Here is a 17,997-nt window from a genome sequence, read left to right on the forward strand (position 1 = left end):
ACACAGTAAAATGAAACTAAACTATAATAAAAACATAGTGTTATAATAACCCAAGTCCAGGTTTATTATAACCCTGGACTTTGGCACGTTGCAGTCATGCCAAAGTCCAGGGTTATAAACAAACACTGCAGATGTGTTTGGTTACAAAAGTTACAATCTTTGCCAGGCTTTACTGCACATTTCATCCCAGTTCCATGAAATAAACCCACATTAAATGCTTTGATCAAGGTCCGAGCAGCCATCCTTGATGATCCCCTATCTGCTTTGTTTACATCAGCTTCAGTTAGCAGTAAGATTTACCTGTAATCTTAAGAATTCTGACTAATGTTTTTACTTTGTGTGGATGGTTCAACAGACCATGCAGGCAGTTTCTCCTCACATCCACATACTGTCTACACGTAGAGCTCCAGCAGCAGCTCCTCCCCTTAGCCTGGACTGCTGTATAAAAGCCCAGCCCTGCTCTGTGTCTCAGAGCAAAGTTTAGAGTATGTGCATGAGGGCAGCTGAGACAGCTGTCTCAAAGGGAAGACTATAGGTAGGGAGGAGGTGGATCAATTTATTTCGACTCAATTGTTACTTCCGTTTTTGTGGATTACTTGGAGCTAACTCCCCAGGATTTAAAGGATTCTGTGTTTTTGCCAAAAGCTATGGTGGCTTACGATGAGCTGGGTAGCTTGGTGCCTATCAAACGGACTCTGCAAGTGACAGACTGCCAGAACCAAGCCAACAAAGAATCAGAGGTAAGGCAGAAAGTCACAGAGTACCAATACTGAGATACTGAGAGTCCTCCTGTAAATGTTTGACTGGGGCTGCTTCACATGAAACCATACGTGTGTGTCCTGTGTGTGACTGCGAGTGAATCAGTGCCTGACCCTGTTTTCTTATCACACTTGCGCACTGTACAGGTATATGAGAGGAGACTTTGGCCTGTGTGCCTTCAGATCCTGTGGCCCTCAGAGTTTATAAAGTTTCTGAATTGTAAACTTTGTGTATTCCAAGTTTTCCCTTGGAGCTGGATCCCAGCAGGCGGCTCAGTCTTGGTGACCTACAGTGAGATCAGGACAGTCAGCAAACTGAAAGCAGCACAGATAATGCAGCAGCAGGGAGGGGGGGTTGCTCTCTGTCTCAAGCCAAATCCAAACAGTCATAGGTAGATTTTGACCTTTGGCATCTGAAGGCAAAGTGTGTTGTCTCTGCTGGAAGCCTTACCCAATGCTGGTGTTTGAAAGCCAGGTGTGCCTTTCTGTAAGCAGTAATAGTCAGTCTGTTCCTTCCTCCACATGTGGTTTCATTAACTGTAAATATCTTCATAAAGAGGAAGCTCCAAACACATGATGATGCAAACCCTGTTCTCACAGGATTACTCAATTTTAAAACAGTTTTCACTTGCTAAGCAAAACCCTAGAAAAGCTTTCCCATCATCTATTGGGTAAATTTAGTTACACCAAAGGGCAAAACAGGAAGGGATGTTGATGAAGTTGGAACTTTAAAGACAGTCTGGGTCCTCTAAGAAAGAGCTTGAGTTGCATTTTTCCTCTGATACTGTCCACACAAAGTAAAAAAAAACAACTCCAGAATCCAGCCTGACAACCTGAAACTGCACAGTTAGGCTGACAGGAATAGCAACTTTTCTCTGCCTCTGGACTGTCAGACAAAGAGCAGGACTAGTGGCCCTTTGTTATTCTGGGGCCTCCTTCCAAAGGACAGGAAGGGCAAAAAGCTCAGCACGCTTTTCCAATATTGACTTTAGAAAGCCACCACTTGTACTGTTGTTTTCAGCCCTTTTTGTCTAGAATTAAAATGTGTTTTTTTTTCTGATATAAAAAGGCTACAAATTAGAGGCCAGCATGTCTGAACTCCAGAGGCCACAGACCGCATTTAGAGCAGCTGACACGCTGCATCTCTTTGTTGTCGCTTGCCAGAAGTACTGGAAGTTCTCAGGGGTCTTTGCAGGAACCCCGACCACAGCAGACTGTGTGTCAACCACAGCCAGAGCAGACCGAGCTGATCTGTTCCACAGCTGTCCACATCACCCGGAGCCTCAATGGCTGCAGTGTTTCCCACATTCGCTGAGCCAAGGCAAAACCCCACTTGGCCTGAGTCAGGAGAAAAAACAGCAAGCAGCTTCAGCACTCAATCAAAAAGAGCACACCACCATGAGAAGCTCAGAAGACTCTTGAAATGATTCCTCTACCGGCTCAAATCGTTCCTGCTCTTCTCTGACTCTTTGATTTCCTCAGTCTGTTGTTGTTGGCTCAAAGTCGAGCAGCTCTTTTGCTTCTCGTAGCCTCAGGGCTGGGTGAGGAAGGGGGTGAGGAGTGGTCACCCAGCTCAGGTGTAAGCTTGCTCTCACGCAAGGTTTGTTGGAGAGCTTGTCTAAACTCGCAGGTGAATCCTCTGCTGTGCAGGCCCTGCCATTCTGCACTGTGCAAGGCAGGTTGAGGTTTTCTGCCAGTTTGTCTGAGCTGCTCCAGACCGGAGATGTAGCCGTTGTCAGGGGTACTGAAAAAACGAGAAACACGTTTTCATGCATTGCTGGCGTTTCTCCAGACCCCCTCCCCAGCAGATGAGGAGTCTGAAGGGTCTTTGTGCTCACTGGACTGGCTTGGCCCTCCACTCCTCACATGATAGAGCCAACAGCTGCTGGAGCTCCTTCCTCCCCAGTATTTGTGTGTCAGCCACTGCGTCAGGCTGTCTGCATGGCTCCAGATCCTCCTCTCATAGACGATTTATAACTTGACTTGATCTGCTTTGTCTCTTGTAAATGTGTTTTGAGTTTCCTGTCGAGGTTTCACAGTTAGCAGGCTTGATTGAGTCTTTCTGTCTTGCTGCACAATGAATGAAGATGACTTGCCTTTGTCGTGACCACAGCCAGACTAATCCTTCATGTGTTTGTTCAGGAACCCAGCACCAAGCGTGTCCGTCCACACGGCAGGGTGACGTCGCTAGCCAGCCTCATCTCTCCGGTTAAAAATGGGGCCGTCCGGCGCTTCGGCCAGACCCTCCAGGTGAGCTCTTGTGACATGTGACCCCTCTTGCATGCGAGGAACTTCGAGCAACATTGCTGACGTTTACCCCCTTTTCCCGCTCAGGCCTCTTTCCGGGGTGATGGCAAGTCGTCGGCCGGGCCCCACAAGCCTTGCAGCAAGGCAACGGCCCCCACACCGCCCAAAAGAAGGAACAGCACCTTGTGGTCAGAGACATTGGATGTCCGCCAGAAAGGAACCTTTTCCACACAGGAGATCAAGCGCCAGGAGGTGAGATTTAGCTCAGGAACACAGAAATACAGTAAAGGGATAAGACCGGACTAAATGCCTGTACTCAGAAATCCAGACAGGGAGGAATTCTAGCAGAGTACCAGACGAGTCTCACGAGTCTCTGTTGTATTTGTCTGAAAGTAGTTAATTCCAGATCTCAGCCATCCAGGCCTCATTTCCTCGTCTCTGTAAACTTGCATAAACCTGACAAGCCAGGAACTCGTGCCCAAGCATCCTAGCTTGTCCTTCATGTGTCAAACATGTTGTTTTCATTAGCTTCTCCTCCACTGTTACATTCAGTCTGATGGAACGGCTTGCTAACAGTCTCCCTCCTCTCTTCAGGCCATATTTGAGCTGTCTCGTGGAGAACACGACCTGATTGAGGACCTCCAGCTTGCACGCAAGGTTTGTTCTTTTTAAATGCTTTCAGGCAGAGGGAGGACATCTAAAAGCAAACATATTAAATCAAACTCTGGCAGGCCATCTATGCAGCCGAGCCAGAAGCTATAAAAAAAGACAAAAATAGTTCCTCCGCCTTTGCCTCGTACCCCTAAAGCTCCTCACCGAGCTATTCTTAGCAGCTGCTCCGGTCAGCCTGGCTGGATGTTGAAATCTGACCCGGTTTGCTTTTCTCTGCTCCTGCAGGCGTACCATGACCCAATGCTGAAGCTCTCCATCATGTCTGAGGAGGAGCTCACACACATCTTTGGTAACCTGGACGACTATATCCCCCTGCATGAAGACCTGCTGGCCCGGCTCTCCAAAGCCACAGGGTCTGATGGGACCGTGGGCCAAATTGGGCAGATTGTTATCAGCTGGGTAGGTGTCCTCTAATGCAGTGGTCACTGACTCTGTGTTTTGGATGATGGCCATCAGCTAAAGCATCTCTGACTCTCCTGCAGCTTCCCAGGCTCAACGCCTACAAAGAGTACTGCAGCAACCAGCTGGCAGCCAAGGCCTTGCTAGACCAGAAGAAGCAGGACCGGCGGGTTCAGGACTTCCTGCAGCGCTGCCTGGAGTCTCCGTTTAGCCGAAAGCTGGATTTGTGGAGCTTTCTCGACATCCCGCGCTCTCGCCTGGTCAAGTACCCCCTGCTGCTGAAGGAGATCCTCAGGCACACTCCACCAGACCACCCCGACGCCGGCCTCCTGGAGGAAGCTGTAAGTACACACACTCGGCGCTCTACAGGAAACAGCATCTTCTGTAGAGACTACCGTTATCATAACCACTTCTCTGTTGTGTTTAGATCACAATCATCCAAGGCGTTCTTTCCGACATCAACATGAAGAAGGGAGAGTCCGAGTGCCAGTACTACATCGAGAAGCTGGAGTATCTGGACGACAGGCAGAGAGACCCTCGCATCGAACAGTGCAAGAGTCTGTTGTGTCACGGCGAGCTGCGCAACAAGAGTGGCACGGTTAGCTAAACATTCACTCCTACACCATCCTCCAGAGAACTTGTCAAACCAGAGCTCTGCTTTTAACACTTTTCTGTTTTGGTATTGATTCCAGAAGCTGCATGTGTTCCTGTTCACTGAGATTCTGGTCCTGACCCGGCCCGTCACCAGGAACGAGCGACAGTGCTTCCAAGTGTACCGGCAGCCCATCCCAGTGCAGGACCTGGTGTTGGAGGACCTGCAGGACGGGGACGTCAGGATGGGCGGCTCTTTCAGAGGAGCCTTCAGTAACTCAGAGAAAGGTACGACCGATGTACCGACTGGACCATACCGGACTCAGCCGGTTTTCACCTGACCAGTTCTGAATGCTAAATTCAATTTCTTTTTGTTGTCCTTCTCTAATTCTATATCCCCTTTTTCTCTGCAGCTAAGAACATTTTCCGTGTCCGCTCACAAGACCCGAGCCACTCCCAGTCCCACACGCTACAGGTCAACGATGTCTTCCACAAGCAGCAGTGGCTCAACTGCCTCCGCAGCGCCATCTCAGTCCACAGGCCCACGGGCGAGCCCTCCACAGCGAGTCCACACATGAGTAACGTCCACTCCAAGCGCCGCATGTCCTCCGCTTCCGCCATCATCCACCTGGAGGAGCCGGATGAGAACTGCCCACGGCAGACCTCTCAGTCCGCCCCCAGCTCGCCATGCGGCAGCTCCACGTCTGGCTCCACAACTTCATCACTTTCCTCTCACTCCTCCTCCTCTCTGGCCTCGCCGCTGTCGGCACCACTCTTCTCTTCATCATCACTCAAATGCAAAAAGGACAAAAGGTCACTGGGTTCCTTGGGGAAGAGAAAGGAGACGATGGTGTGAAGTGAACGGGAGAACAAACTCCTCAGTGGACACTGATGTGTGTTGTATAGAAACAGAACAAAGAACTGTGGGACTTTATTTATGTGTGTCGGCGTGTGTTTGTATTATTCCAGCAGTGTTCTGTGTTACTGTCCTCTTCGGCAGCTATGTACTAGTGGATCCCAACCATGCCAAATATTGTGGAAAAAGTGCATGACTTCCTTTAAAAGGGAAGCATGGTGAAAACCAAAGCCAGAATTCGCGCATCGATCTGTGTGAGTCTGTGAAGAACGAGGTTGTAATCCAATCCTGTTTACTATTGATTTGATATTTAAACAATATTTTAGACCTATTTTGGGGCTAATTAACGTTTTACATTTTTCTATTTTAAAGTGTATTGTATGTTTTTGTAGGTATTGTAAAGCAGTACTGTTTTAGCTTGGTAAGGACAATGATGCACCACACAAAGCTAGAAATGAATCTGGGGACAGATTTGATGTTGATACATTCCTGAAACAACAGAACACTGTTGTTCTCACCTGCAGAGGCATTAATTTAAACCCAGAACAGATCTTAGTTTCTCACTAAGAGTCATAGCAATAACAATCCAAGGTCTATTCAGATCATATGAGAAGAAATGATGAGTTTTGTTTTCAAACAAAATTTTGAACTGAGCCATGTTGGTTTTTTTTATAGCTGACTTTTTAAATGAAACAAATTACTTTTCAGTGGATCATCTTGCATGGAGCTTTAGTTGTGGACGCTGCCTGCAGCATCATGCATGGAGAACAGTGGAGTAGAATAGAATGGAAAAGAGATGATGTTTTTAAGATGGAGTTGAATTGTGACGAGACGAGAGATGACGGGTAAAGTTTTGTTTTGGAACTGAAAGGGATCATTCACCGGCGAAGGTGAACCGTCGGATGTTGGAAGCTTAAAGGAAGTGTGAACGATGGACGAAGTACGTAGGGAAAGTAAAGGATGGAAGGTTTTTGTAAGTGTGAAAAAGACGTTTTGGTTGTCGAGATGTAAACCAAAGAGGAAGAGGCAAATTGTTTGCCATGAGTGTTTATGTAACTAAAAGAATAAAGATCGGAGAAGATTTGAAAGTGAACTTTGGATTTCATGTCATTTTTATTCATTCTTGCTTCACACAGTAAAACATATGACCTAAGATTTCATGATATTTTTCACAGCGTGAAATCTTTTATATATATAGAGAGAGAGAGAGTTAGACCCTCCCCTTATTTGACACCCTTTTTTTATAAAAGTCCTGCCGGCCACTTTTGCCCTGTCTAAACTGAATAGTATTTTTTGAAACGCAATTGTGGTTACTGAAAGTTTATAATTTTAGCAGCAATGCATTTTCAATTAACAGCAATAAAAACACTTTCACAAATCTTGTATAACGGTGTAAAGTTGCTTTTTTCTCAAAATCAACTATCAGTCATTAATGTCCAAACAGCTGGCAAGAATAGTGAGAACGGCCCAAATAGCCATTTTGTCTCCCCCTGTATCATGTTAGTCGTTACCATTAAAAGGTTTCAGGTGTGAATGGGGAGCTGGTGTGTTCACTGTGGCGTTATCGCTCTCACTCTCTGTCTTACTGGTCACTGGAAGTTCAACATGGCTCCTCATTGCAAAAACTCTGAAGTTCTCAACACAACAATTGTTGCTCTAATTCAGAGTTCCTCAATTCCACTGATCAAACTGCCCTGCATGTTTTAGGTGTTATCCTTCTGCCACATACCTGACTTGAATAAGTGGGTGATTATCAGGCTGCTTCGGCACTTAATGGCATGCAGAGGAGGTCATGCAGTCATTTGAATCAGATGTTCTGGAACAGAGAAACAGAATATTATGGTCAGTGGTCCAGAGAAGCTCTGCTGTAAAGCCAGGAACAGTGGTTCATTTGGGACAGGTTCTACTCTACAACCCAAAGGTCTGAGGTTGACCTTTGACATCTGAAGGGATAAGTGTGTTATCTCTGCTGGTAGCCTTACCCAGCGCTGGTGTTTGAAAGACAGGTGTGTCTTTCTGTAAGCAGTTAGTCATCCTCTTCCTTCCTCCACATGTGGTTTCATTAACTGTAGAACACATTATGATGCAAATCCTGTTGTCACAGAACTGCTCAGTTTAAGACAGAGCAGGCTCCGCTTCCTTTTAGTTCAGCATTACACAGTAGAGTCAGAAAATGATTTTGATGAGCCGTGGCGCTAACTAGAGGGTGAAACAAGTGGTGATGAGGATGATGACGGCCTTCAGAAGCAAAACCAGTGTGAATATACTAATATTTGTATTTGGTGTTTTCTCAGGAGATTTGTGACCAATAAAAAGTTGTCCTGCTGCCGTCGCCTCAGTTTTGTAACATGCCAGATTAGTTAGTATGCAAGCTGACAGTCCGTAGACACTCCACAGAGTGCAGACATAGGGGAGGATTTGACCATTTTACTTATGCCTAATTGAATCAGGTCATCTCTTTTAATTGTTACTGAACGTATTTCAGTAACGATTCTGTAGTGCAGTACAGATCATGTTCTACAGGCAGTCATGGTCTGGCTTGCAGGTTAAAGTGGTTGATGATGCAACAGTTTTATGGATATCAGAAGAGTTTATAGATGATTCTTAAAATCACATCTAGCTGTTCCAGTCACCTTGTTATTCTTCATGACCTGCGCACAGGAGCTCTTGTCATATCTTATTTGTGGATTCTCCTATTCACAGATTTGTCTGTAACTCTACATTATTGTGACTTTTTGGACGGAGTCTACAAAATAACCAATCCAGGAGCACCATTCTTTCCTTGTCACTGATTGGCTGTGTCTCCCAGGGCCAATAAGAATGTGTTAGCTTCTGCCTTGGTGCTCAAATGGTTTCCACTGTGCATATTAATGCACATTAAGGTAAATCTGGTGTTGGAACTATTTAAACTGGCATCCATAAACACATTTAGCCCAGAACGTTTTTATTGCAGTTAACCTTTGTTAACTGCACAATGTATTTAAAAGAGTGTTTGCAAACTCTTCCACCACTTTTATCTGTGCAGCAGATTGTTTTATTAGTGTTCTACTGACGTTGAAATGTTATCTTACGATCTGTTATTGGTTGAAGTTGAAAGTTCATTTCAAAGAAAGGCCGGGAAATATTCCAGAACTGTTAACCAGCTGGAGAAGCTCTTAATCTGACATTTTAATGTCGCAATAAAAAATAAAAAAGTATTTACATTTGTTCTTCATCCAAATGCAAATCTGACGTTGTTTGAAAATAGTCGGCCCAGTTTATTATTACTAGATGTTTTTATGGAAATATATGCCACTTCTTTCATCAATAAAACAGTAGCCACTGCTGTCAGTAGGATTGTTCTCCACCTGGACTCTCAGCAGCCCATCTGAGCAGCAGAAAGAGTTGTGGCTCAGACCAGTAACAAACCCCCGGCAGCTGAAACTGCTGTCAGAGATCTGTCACAATATGTCCTCTGACACTCTGAAATAACTCCCCAAACACACCCTGACAAGCTGCAAAGAGTTTTGTTTGCACCATGAGTGATCACAGTAAGCTGGAAGCAGAAACCTCCCAGACTGGTCTGACTCAGTCACTGGTTTCTCACTGCAGCATGGAGGAGGCGACAGCTTTCGATGGACATACTTGATTGTTGAAACAGTGAGCTGGACAGGAGTATTTCACCAGGAGGGTCAAGTCAACATAGTTTTCTGCTTGAATGGACTCCTGTCTTTTAGAGGCCATCTCTTTTGGTTTCCAGAGACAAACGTTTGGAATGTGTTATGTAATAGGAGCTACTTGAAATGACAAGCAGAAAAATAACTATACACTCATATTACTGAAGTAGACTTGACTTGGCTTCACCACAAACAGCGAAGCTGGGGATACTTCAACCAGAAACAAGGTGACTTCACATTGATCAATAATTAATGGAAACAAGCAGCTATAAAAGTTAACATTTACATTCACGAGTAAAATAGAAAACCAGTCCTAAAGACAATAATGTAAAATTTGTTTATTACAGGGAAATTTTTTAATATGCTCATTTGAAAGTGTAGAAAGAAGATGGCAACAATTCATAAAGAATGTCGTCTTGAGGGTCTTTACCAAAACCAAACAACAGCCACTTCAGTTCAATCACACATACCTTCAAACTGATCCCAGCTGTCAAACAAAACAACGTTTTAACTATTTAAATTAGTTAAAATGTTTCAATCTGGATGTGCTGTAGTGGCGCAGGGGTTAAGCACAGCCCACATAAGGAGGCCTTAGTCCTCGACACGCCTGTCACAGGTTTGATTCCTGGCCTGGCGACCTTTCCCGCATGTCTTCCCCCTTCTCTCATTACCCACTTTCCTGCCAATTAACTATCAAATAAAGGCCACTAGAGCCAATAAAACCTTCAAAAAATGTTTCAATCTCAGCTGATTTCATTCAGTCATTGACTTGCAACATTCATTCCTCCTGGATAAAGTGACACATTATGGCTTGTGCTGTGTCATTGACTTTACAGCAATCCCTCAGAACAAGCATGCATGGGGACAGTGGAGAGGAAAAACTCCCCCTTAACAGGAAGAAACCTCCAGCAGAACCAGAACCTGGTTCAGTATACAAGCAACATACCTGTCAAGTCTCCTGTTTTGGCCGTTGAAATTACCGTTTTTACTCCCCTTTCCTGCTGTGCGCCCGTATTTTCCAGTAAATATCATGCGTCATGCCCCCATGAACCCCGCTCTAACAGTAGCACCAGACGGCGACATTTCCCATACTCTCAAATCCAAAATTTGACAGGTATGATAAGCAGCAGTCTGCCACTAACAACTGGATGTTTGAGAAGAAGAAACAGATGAACTGATGTAGGATTATTTTCTAAGTTCATGAAAATAAAAAAGTAAATAGCTTTAGAGGGAGTGATTAGTTGACGGCAGAGTTATCTCAGCCGATGCCCTCCTCCATGAAGGAGCAGCCAATCGGAATGCCGGTCCAGTGTAAGCTTCTGAAAGAAAATAACGGAGAAAACATAAAGCTAGCAGTTGATATAACAGCAAATAATGCAAGTTGGAGAGTAATAGAAGAAAGTGAGGATAAATGTTCAGTTTGTCCTCCAGGAGCCTTTAGCAGCAGAGCTACAGGTTAACCTAAGCCTTTAATCTGTTTCCTTTTTATATAAGTAAGGAAACTGTTTGCTGCAGTGGATAGAGCAGGAAAATTCAGTTAATGTGTTAGCTTCACTTGACCTACATCAAAGTGGAATCAGTTCTCCTCATAACAATATAATACATTCCATTAAATTACCAGAAACTGTTGTTTTGCCCATTGCTGACAGAGAGGAAGAGAGTGTTCCTGCCTTGTCACGGATCTTTTAATGGCTGGTTTACTGAAGGCCAGGCTAAACCTCAGAACATTTATGGGCCTGTCTGTCCACAAAAAGCCTCACCTGCAACTAGTTTGTAAGAAATTGATCTGATAAAACAACAAAGAAGAAAGTGTTGTGTGACTGCAGGCGGCAGCAGCAGGTTTAATGGATCTGAGTGCAGCAGGGCAGCCCGGTGTGTTCTGGTGGATCCAGTGGGTGAAGAATAATTTATTCCTGCTTTATGTATCATAAAAGATTCAACCATCTTGCACACACTTGCTCCATGTGGAGCAATTACATATTGCACAGTGAAGACTCCTTAACCCTTTAAGGTCATTTAGACCCCATGAGCTTTTTACTCAGTGCGCGGTCTGGCAGGGTGTACTGACCCTGTGTGCGCTTTGAGTTTTTTTTTTAATTTTTTTGTGGTTTCAGAAATTGACAGTTTGACAGGACACACACTCTGCTTCCCTGCTGTCCGACCATGACATCATTCGCGCTAAGAGGGTTAAAGCATATTTCTATATGTACGGAAAGAGTATTTTCAATATTCTCTTGGCATTTGGTTCACCTTAGATAGAAACAGTTGTAAAAAGCACAATATAGTACCTTTTTAAATCCATGTAGGTCATGGGGTGAGAGGCAGGGTACAGTCCATCACAGACAAACAACAGTGCATACACACACCTAAGGGTAATTTAGAGAGACCAAAGAACAGTCATGTTTTTGGACTGTGGGAGGAAGCCGGAGTACACAGAGAGAACCTACACATGTTCAGGGAGAACATGCAGAAAGACCACAATCTGGAATTTGAACCAAATGTTTTCTTGCTGCTAAGTATCCTCCGGCTTCTATTTTAAAATCTGGACTGAATAATTCTGTTGAGGTAGAAGTTCTATACAGGCTGGCTTATGTTGGGGAATGGGCCTGTAGCTAGTTGGGTAAGGAGCAGTGAAAGGTCAGGGTTGTCCTCATGTATGAACCGGAGCTAGTTGTGGATCAGGACTTAACATCATGACCGGGCTTGACAGCCAAAGAAGCGCCTGAGGAAGACCAAGTCAAGACCACAGGTCACAGGGGTTCATGCACCCCTCTGTCAAAATGTGGGCTCCATGTTTATGTCAAAACACACTCTGTTCTGCTCATCCTGCCAGAGCAGGAGCTCCTTCACTCATCACTCACACCATGCTAAAGGACCTGTCAGCTCAGTGTGCTTTCCAATGACAAATATCACCACATGTATTGGGCTTCATTCTGCCTCAGGTCCCTACATGACACAGCCTGGATGTCACCTTCCAATGCGATTATGCTTGAGTGTCATCTCATCGTAGCTTCCTTCATGATGAAGCTGGGATTACAGCAACATTAATGATTGGGTCCAATCAGATCCAATCATTTCAAACTGCAGCAGAGTGAATGTCTCCAGGCGTTGGGTCTGGATCTCAACAGCCCAGGGTCCAGACCCTCTGAACGAAGCAAAGCACAGAACAAAGCGCTGGTTTTTATCAGGCTGTACTTGATAGAGTGAGTAAGAAAATGTTTTTGGTGCCAATTTATGGCTCACAAAAATATTAACTTATTTTAAAATAATGACTGAAAAATGTCATAAAACAAAAGCAGAACTTCATGTTTGTTCGAGTGTCCAGTAAAACGTTTTGACATTTTCTCACATTAACCAAAGAAAAAAAAACTGCACACATTTAACTGTTTCTGTTAGTGTTTCACTGAGACAAAGCAGTGCATAGTGGTGAATTTGAGGGAAAATTATGCATAGCCAGATGCACTTTTGTGAAAAAGTAAGTGTGTGAGCCCTTTACTGATGCCACTAAACAAAATGCAGTTAAACCAAAGCCAAGCAGCAGAGCTTTTTTGTGTAATCTAGTCTGAAATCCAGCTGTTCTGTGAAAGCCTCACAGAAGTTGTGGACAAATTCATAGCAGGCTCACGGATCACAGATCACTTTTCAGTCATTATTCAAAGCTGAAAAGAATACATCGCATCTGCAAACTTAGGATATTTCCCATATGAATTTGAACTTTGAACATATGAATTTGCATCAGAGTTCACTTCAACCAAATGGAGACCTGTGGGTTTTCAGGCAGACCAGAGTTCACGTTTTTGGTCTGCATCAGAGTTCCATTACACATTCACGCCTCCTCAAACCAACCAGATTTTCTAGGTAGACAAAATGGAGTTGGATTAAAACCAACTAAACATGCACCCTTAGTGTTTGTCTAAACTGGTAATCCAAACAAGGACTAATCATACAAAACCAGGAGAACCATGACAACTCTGGACAAAGAAGAAAAAGTTCAAAGTACTTTTTCTCTGTTGGAGAAGCTACAAATGCTGAGTTTGTGCAACCCAAAGCCTCTTTTACCAATCTAATCCCTGCAGTTGTGTCGTCGCTAATAAAGTTGATCATAATCAGATGGTCTGAGTCACGCTATCAGGTCACAGCTGGAGGTTTACGCAGAGGATGTTCTGATTTTTATGACACAGCGTCACTGGCAGATTGTAACATGGTCATTCAACTTTGGCTGCTGAAAAAAATTACCTGCATGAGAACATAGGCTCTAAATGCAAAAAAGAAAATTGACTCTGAATTCTTTTGTTTACCATCACAGGCCACAATTATCCACAGAGGCTCAACTTTTACAGCAGAATCCCTGGAGAACGTAGTGCTGCAAACTTCACGATGCAAACTATAAAACCGATCTCAGTCAGGGGCTAGCACACTGACCTTTGTGCAAACAGATACAACCAGTTCTCCAGTTGAAAGTAAATGTGGAACACATGTTTACAGGTGATAAACAGTATTCACTCCTGCTGTGACACAGGAAGGCTGAAGCTTAGTTGTTCATTTCCTCATAAGGAGGCCCAAAGCTTCGGGTATCTGTTCCACTTGGATGTCAGTAATGCCTAACTTTCCTTTAGCTTTTCATGTTGAGAGCCTGAAGAAGGACGTAATCGCTTTTTATTTGCTGACTCTGGCAATAACTGAAGTTGTTTTAAGTGTCATTATAGTGCTTCGGGTCCTTGTTACGACTGCAAACCTCCATTTTATATGGACTTTTAATGGTAGAACAAGACAGATTATTGCATCATTGACGCAAAAGAGATTTTATATGGTTTAATATTTTTTGCAAATAAAAATCTGAAAATTGTGTCATGTCAATATTTGGTAGAGCCACCTTTCACTGCTGCTGTGCAACCAGGACACAATTCCTCTGTTAAACATAGCAGCCATATTCAGTTTATATTCAGACTGATTAAAAATGTTCTATCTAAGGAAACCCAGAAGATTGCATCGAGTTATTGGAAATTGTAGTCGGCCATTTCCATTACAAATATGCATAAATCTTTGTCTATATTCTGCAAATGTCGAAAAAACATGGTGGTTCACATTATGGTGTTCACATTAAATAAGAATTAAAATCAGAATGACATGATTAAGCTTGTTTACATGATAAGTCGTGGCAGTGATGGATGTAGATGAGATATACTCATAATTCAGCCAGGATGCTAGCGTCCACCATCTACCAGCCAATCAGAGGACACGTTGGTGTCTTATTCAGGTGTTGGAGTGACAAGCCCCGCCTACTTGGCAGCGGCTAGATGTGCTGCGTGTTGGGGAAATTGTAGTCGGCCATTTTAAAGAAGAGTTATGAATTCAACACGTTGGAATGACACAACTTTTTATGAACTGTGATGCTGTGAGAGCCGGCTGAACATTGAAACAAAAACAAAAGAAACAAACCATCATCCTCCTACCACTTCCTGTTGTCTTCTTGGTTGTTTCTGTCAGTAGTATTATCCAGCTGTTGATCATGTGACCCATATGAAATGAAAAAGTGCTTCCATTGCAGTTTTGAGAAATACATGTATTTATTTTTTATAAAAAATGACTGCTTATCCATGTGTTCATGTAGTTTGTGTTAACATATGTAAATGTGCATATATTGATGTCTTCACTTCTTTTTTATCTGTATGTCATATTTTTAGTTTTTCACCAGAGAAACAATTTGACTGCACAATGACAGTAAAGGAGTTGAACTGAACTGAGTTTCTCCTCTAACTCGTATCTCAGAACAATTCCAACAATCAGGGATGAGATTACGTGGAGATGAACATTCATATTGATAACTAGGATCCATTGGAATCAGTGCTGGTTCTTGTAGAAATAGTGCTCTGGGGAAGCCCCGCCTCCTGCTTCCCCACAACCAATTAAAATGAAGCCAATTATCAGAATTTTGTCATGCAGAAAGCAAGTAACCTAATCTCCCTCAGCAGCAAGCAATGGAAATGACCACTTTAAATGCAGACAAGTAACTTCATATTAGTTAATGCAAAACTGATAGATGCCCATATAAACCATATCAAAACACGCCACTGACTGGACTGAATGTTTGATTGGATTGAAACAAGATTTTTTGTGCTTTTGAGCTGACGTGTATTTTGAATTGGATCTATGCAAATGAACTGAACTGAATTTCCTATAGCTTTGACACACGTTGCCCCTAATAGAAGCGCTTAGCAACCAATTAGAGGTTTCAGTTTAGAGCTGCTGGACTCTACATGAACATCAGGCTCATCTATTAGAAGGTTGAGCTTTACCAAAGCATGATTACATGTTCATACTTCAGCATGTTCTCTGTTTAGGAAGCCTTGTTGAGGTGATTGATGTCTCAGGAAACTGATATTTGAAGAGAAGTTTGTGGATGTTTTCACGTTTCTATTCATGACATCAGGGTCAAAATATTGTTTTGGTAAGAAGCACTTATTTAATCAAATCAGTGTTTACACTAGAGCTGGGTTTAATAAGCTTCCCACACGTTGTGTGTTTTAGGGTTTTCATATGATTTTCATCCAAATCCTCGATCACTCAATTTATTTATCATAAGATCAGCATTTAGACCTCGGGGCTTTAGGTGATGTAACATTTGGCTTGCAGATCCACCCAACTCCACACCAACTTTAAATCATTCAAAATGGAACAAAGGTGATTTTCTATGGGAAAAAGAAAAGTTGTGAAACTAATCAATCAAATGAAAAGTTCAAAGAACCTTTCATCCATACAAACCTAAATACCGTACCAGAAATCTTATGTCTCGAATATGACATTTTTTAAGAATCTGTTTCTTAGACCGGTACTGTATGTCTGTGTGGGGGTGCTGACATAAACTTAAAGATGGTGGATCTCTGGGTTTTTCCCAAGACCACACAGACACATTTTCGAGGAGGAAATCCGTGAGAGTGGCTGTTGCTTCAAGCTCTGTGTTCCTTCATAAAACCAGAAGATGATTATGGTAATTACAGGAGAGTTTAGGACTGATCCCCTGTGAATGTTTGTCAGAGCGTGCATGCTGCTGCTGGAAGGTCATGGAGGGGAGATTCAAGCCAGAAGGTGATCCATGTCAGCTGGAATCCTGCCCTGGAGGTCATAAGTCACTTTTGTAACACAGACAACAGCAGGTTCTACCTCCTAAAATAATCGGTGTCAGCTAATGATTGAACCGTTTGGAGATGTGATTGTGCAGAATACTACGAGCTAGACTGCAACAAGGCTTCTTGCTACGTCACCATCAAGTTTGGCTGCTATCCTTCTGCCAAAGACAGAAAGTCAAAGTCTGGTGACAGCTTAGGGATTATCAACATGGAGTGCACCAATAAAACACAGATCCATGTTGTTAGCCAAGTTTTTATCCAGAAACAGTCAGAAGCCAAATAGGTTCACTGGATGTCGTGCCACCAGCTTATAAAATGAGACTCAGAGAGACAAAGGTCTGCACCGTAATTAGCACTTTAGTTCTGGTTGGCCAACATCTTCCTGCATGTTCTGTGTGAGTGGGTTTTTTCCAGGTACTCTGACTTCCTCCTGTAGTCTAACGATGTGCATGCTAGTTTAACTGGCCACTCTAAATCACCCTGAGCTGTGGGTGTGTATTGCCCTGTGATGGATGTTGACCCAACCTGTCGTCCATTGACTGCTGAAGATGAATGAGTGTTGTATGTGTCTGGTCTTAGGGCTGCAGGAGGCCTCCACTCAGAAAGGGCCACAAACATTACCTAGAGTTATTTTAGTTAGCTGTCTTGCCTTTTAAAATGCCTGAGAGAAACACCAAGCCAACCCAACAGTGACCACAGGGGGGTGGAGTACCTACAATTACCATAGCATTACTTCAGTATATTTTTACTCAGTAGAAGTCATCCAGAACATTACTCAAGTAAGGGTAAAAAAGTATTATGTAACAGTGAGTAATTTTAATTTTAATTTATTTGCTAGGCACGTTAATTAACATTTCCATAAAAGCTCGTGAATTAGCAAAAAGGCTATTTTCATTTGTTGTCCCTGATAAACAGAGGCTAAACAAACAAGCAGGACTGCCTAATCTGATTCATTTAGTGAATGAATGTAATAATACAGACAATATAAAAGTATGTTACAATAAAATATTACAATATAACAAATTCAAGCAGAAGAAAACCATTTCAAATCTCTGTTTTTCAGAACATAAAACCTTTTAAACTAATACTGACAGTAAACAGATCTACAAGTTAGAATAGAACAAAGCACTTCTAGAGACAATATCTACTGTCTACTGGTTTTTCATGTGACCTCCAAACAGCCTCATAAACAGTTCTGAGGCTCAACAGACAAAGTAAAGTTAGAACAGTACAGCTTGCTTACATATCAGCAATATTAAACATTTGTTCGTCTTTAAGTATCAATGTGAGTGACCAGAAAGTAATAGAATTACTTCGAAACAATATTGCTCAAGTAGAAGTAGAATGTAGATGATGTTTTATTCCTTTTTATGTTTTACATATTTTTTTATTCAGCGTCATGAATACGTCAGTGCAGATCATGCAGTTCTTTAACAATCTCCTGCACAGCAACCGCTGTCTAAGAAAAGCACAACACATCACAAAGGACACTTCTCACCCCGACATTCTCTGTCCACACTGCTGCCTTCAGGCAGAAGATACAGAGCAACCAGAACAAGAACCAACCGTCTCAGAGACAGTTTCTACCCGATAGCAATAACAAAACTAAATGCAATCAAAAACAACCATTAATCATCATAAATGATGTATGTGAGAATGTGGCTGTTCTTATTTTTTTTTTTTGCCAGTTG

At 42.9% G+C, this 17,997-nt stretch overlaps 1 protein-coding gene across 1 annotated transcript; it reads left to right on the forward strand.

Moving 5' to 3' along the window:
* Window positions 1–461: 461 nt before the first annotated feature.
* On the forward strand, window positions 462–6,616 carry LOC102231352 (neuroepithelial cell-transforming gene 1 protein). The gene is made up of 9 exons (XM_005808141.3): window positions 462–740; window positions 2,901–3,008; window positions 3,093–3,257; window positions 3,600–3,662; window positions 3,903–4,076; window positions 4,160–4,417; window positions 4,504–4,674; window positions 4,769–4,955; window positions 5,081–6,616. The coding sequence occupies exons 1-9, from the start codon at window positions 648–650 to the stop codon at window positions 5,521–5,523; spliced, it is 1,662 nt and encodes a 553-aa protein (XP_005808198.1). The 5' UTR covers window positions 462–647; the 3' UTR covers window positions 5,524–6,616.
* Window positions 6,617–17,997: the final 11,381 nt, after the last annotated feature.

This window comes from Xiphophorus maculatus, chromosome 17 (assembly GCF_002775205.1).
Source record: "Xiphophorus maculatus strain JP 163 A chromosome 17, X_maculatus-5.0-male, whole genome shotgun sequence".
Taxonomy (NCBI): domain Eukaryota; kingdom Metazoa; phylum Chordata; class Actinopteri; order Cyprinodontiformes; family Poeciliidae; genus Xiphophorus; species Xiphophorus maculatus.